Source organism: Stegastes partitus, unplaced genomic scaffold (assembly GCF_000690725.1).
Source record: "Stegastes partitus isolate 25-593 unplaced genomic scaffold, Stegastes_partitus-1.0.2 Scaffold2750, whole genome shotgun sequence".
Lineage (NCBI taxonomy): Eukaryota > Metazoa > Chordata > Actinopteri > Pomacentridae > Stegastes > Stegastes partitus.
The window spans coordinates 8273-12015 of record NW_007580481.1 but is presented as its reverse complement, the minus strand read 5'-3'; the positions used below and the strand labels follow the sequence as shown (position 1 = coordinate 12015).

General features: G+C 40.8%; 1 protein-coding gene across 1 annotated transcript in view; it reads right to left on the bottom strand.

The window, feature by feature from the left end:
• The window catches only part of LOC103375658 (H-2 class I histocompatibility antigen, K-K alpha chain-like), a gene marked incomplete at its 3' end in the record, with an annotated part of 11793 nt that extends 10941 nt beyond the window's left edge, over positions 1-852 (bottom strand). The window contains exon 1 of the mRNA XM_008305976.1: positions 731-852. Coding sequence (XP_008304198.1) covers positions 731-782 — 52 coding nt within the window. The remainder of the gene's footprint in view (positions 1-730) is intronic.
• Positions 853-3743: the final 2891 nt, after the last annotated feature.

Below are 3743 nucleotides of genomic sequence, written 5' to 3'. Positions count from 1 at the left end.
TATATTGTCATTATTATAGTGTATGTGGTTCTGTGGGTGATTGTGTGTGCGTGGGGGCAAGTACGTGGTTTTATATGTGCGTGTTTTGTTTTTGTTTGTTTTATGTTTTTAAATTGGAAAGCACTTTGAGCTACATCTTGGTATGAAAAGTGCTCTATAAATAAAGATATTATTATTATTATTATTACTATGTTTTAATCGTGATCAATGAGCGATCACAGCTCCAGCGGGTCCGACTGCGCTCACATAGTTTCTTTCATCGAGCCCGACAGCGGCCTGACTTTTAGAATTAGAAGGCTCTTGTTTCCAGATATATTTGTCAAGACCGAAAAGAAAAATACAGCAGATATCTCATTTTACGTGACTAACTTGTCAGATTGTTTATTTCCTGGTTAGTCGGTAAGGGGTCCTGAAAAGCCACGCCTACGAAACACCTGTCTCAGAAACGCTAGGAACGCCAGTTGATCTGGAACACGCTGCCGCTGATCCAGAACCTGTCCGAACTGTATCGAACTTCGAGGACATTTTATAAAATGGTCTTCCTCAATAAACTTTTAGATATAGACATGACTAGGTTTCTCCTTCAGGCCAAAAGAGCGCCTAAAACAGGAATCAGTAGAGCAAGAAAGTCACGGAAATCTTAAAACAAAGCAGAAGCTATCAAACAAAAATTCACATTCAAGCTTTTTTTGTTTTGTTTTGTTTAGTTAAAACAAAAACGATAACTCACCTGCTTTCACTCTGCCTATTCCCAGGAGGAACATTAGAATGAGGCTCTTCATTTTCTGCTGTTGGATCTACATCTTTATAACTGTGAGAAACTGTGAGTCTGTCCAGATGAAAACTCTGCGTTGTGATTTCCTGGTTGACATCTTGGATGTTTGGAGCCAGTGACGCAAAAACCGTTGAGGGGGCGGAGCCGGAGAGCAGTGATTGGTCAGACGGACTGAGAGGCGAGGACTCTCTCTGATCACCATGACATGAGCATCACACTGAACCTCAGAGCTCAGTCACAGTTACTGTCTGTTATTTCATGTCAGTCAGTCCAGCAGACTGTTTCTCTACTACAGTGTTTTATCAGATGATTGAGGAGCTCATGTAATCAGAGTGCTGGTTTCCCTTTTTCTTTACAAATCATATTGTCATACTTTGGAATAAAAACAATAAACTTCATTGTTCTTCTAAGGCAGTAAAATGTTCTTTGGCCTCATCCAGGGAAACAAACATTTCCTTAAGATTGAAAAACATGTTAAAAACATCCCACTTTCTATTTTGCTACAGTCACATCCTGCTGTGTTCACTCTCATGCTTAATGTTCCAGCAGTTGGAATGAAAGAACCTTGTAGATCTTTGTCTCAATGTTTGTGTCTTTTCCTTCCAGCCATGATGTGGATCATTGGGAACAGCTAGTCTGATGCGGGATGCACTGTTCTCATCCAAACCTTTAACATAAAGCAGCCGTATCTTAAGTTCACGACATGCTGCCACAAATAAACAGTACAGACGCATTTGATCAGTGAGAAGAGTCCTGACAGGAGGATCTGAGAGGAGAGACCACAGAGCATCACTGGAGAAAGGCCCACTTCCATTCCTCCTGTGTTTGCATCAATCAGGGATTTTTACAGTTCAAGATATGACACAGACTGTCACGATCCCAACTGAGACTCTCCAAGATGCTTCCTACAGTGAACCAGTGCTGTGATTGATGTGGACAGACACCAGCTTCATTAGCACACATGTTCCTGGACTGAAGCTGAAACACTGTTAACTATTGGACTAAAACACTCCAAACTCTGCTCCAGGTCTGACAGAAGCAGCTCAAACCAGACACGGTTCTGCTTGTGTTCAGTGTGAAAGTTGAGGCGTCAAATAATCACTAATACGTCACGTTTTGTGACACTGTGAGCACAAAGACACATTTTATTAAACTGGAAACAGAAAAACCCACCAGGTCACGTGACTTTGCAGAAAGAAGTGACGAAGCTCTTAAAAATATAAAATAAATTGACAGAGAGAAAAGGTTCTTAAATTCTATTTGATATGTCAACCTTTCATAGATTATTTCAGTGAAACCAACCTGTGGCTGGTAGGCTATTAGATACCACAGTGTTATTTACAGAGATATGTGTGGTGTCCCTTTTTGTGAATTTACTAAATATATGTANAAGCACGTTGTGTTGTGTTGTGTGTTTGTCTGTACATTCAGTGTCAGAAATCCAGAGCAGAACTTCACGCTTAACTCGGGTCTGTTCACTGAAACACATCAGTCTCCCACCACAACAACACGCAGCACAGCATTAGTCTGGTTTGATAGAATCATCAGAACAAACTGAGGCCACGTTGTCAGAACTCCTCACTGAGAAAACAGACACGTCCAGTCCTCCACGTCCTAGACTGTAATGTCATACAATCTGAACCGCTGACTGTATTTTTTTTTCTGTCACTTCTTAGAAAACACAACGAATAACCCTTCACACTTAACAAACTGGATTCTCATTCCTACTCAGCCAAAGCTCTGCATATCATCAGCACACAGTTTGTACATGTGGAGGTCACATCGTGGCTGGACAGTGAACTGTATGTTTGAGAGTATTTTTATTTAATGACATGCTGCTGGTCCTCTTTGGTCTACACAGACACTGAAGTGATCCTGCTGTCGTATTTCTGACAGGAATATTTAACGTTCACATTTACCGGTAGTTCAACAGCACCAACAGGCGCCTATAGCTCGTCATGTAAAGCCTATAAAACACTAATATTCTGGCTTTTTGATGGAAATTCCAGTCCATTGTCTGTGTGTGTTCGTGATTAACATCGTTTGAAATTACAGGTCAGGACGTGGAGGACTGGACGTGTCTGTTTTCTCAGTGAGTTGGTCTGACAACGTGGCCTCCGTTGGTTCTGATGATTCTATCAAACCAGACTAATGCTGTGCTGAGTGTGTTTCGGTGAACAAATCTGAGTTAAGCGTGAAGTTCTGCTCCGTATCTCTGGATGTTAAGTTGTGACTATCGCCAGTTGATCTGGGCGCGTTTCCTGAGTAATCACCAGGTGTAAAACATCTGGCTGAATGGAAACGATCTCTATGGATGAAATGGGTCAGAAATGAACAGGTAGTGTCATCGAGCTGATTGGTGGCACAGTGCGTAAAACACCGACACCGTGTTTTTGCATCTGAACGACGTGGTTTCGAATCCTCCCACCGGACTTAAAAAATACATGTTTGTTTATTTTGGTAGGTATGTTTGGTTTTGCTGTTTGTAGATAATATTGGCATGGATGTAGACTTTATTAACGTTTTCTTTTGTCGCCGAGGTCTTCTTTATGTCTTTATATCCTTATCTTCACACACACACACACAGGTCTGATTGTGACGACTTTGCAAACGGATCATCTGGAGGATAAATACATCCTCAGTTAACCTGGAACACTTTTCTATCCTGTGAAACATTTCATTTTTGTGAATTTAAATAAGCCAGTGTCGCGCAATGTGATCTAAATCTGCCTACATCGTATCAATGTATTGATGTTATACTAAACACTTGGCGTTGTGTTACCACACGGTTTGGTAGCCTTCGTGTCAGAATAACGTGCACACTGGGTTGGTCTCTTGTCTCTGTTGCTTTCCTACTAACATGTATTTATTCCAATGTCTTTTAGTTTTTAGCTCATTTTATTCTAATGTCTTTTAGTTTTTAGCTCATTTTATTCTAATGTCTTTTAGTTTTTAGCTCATTTTATTC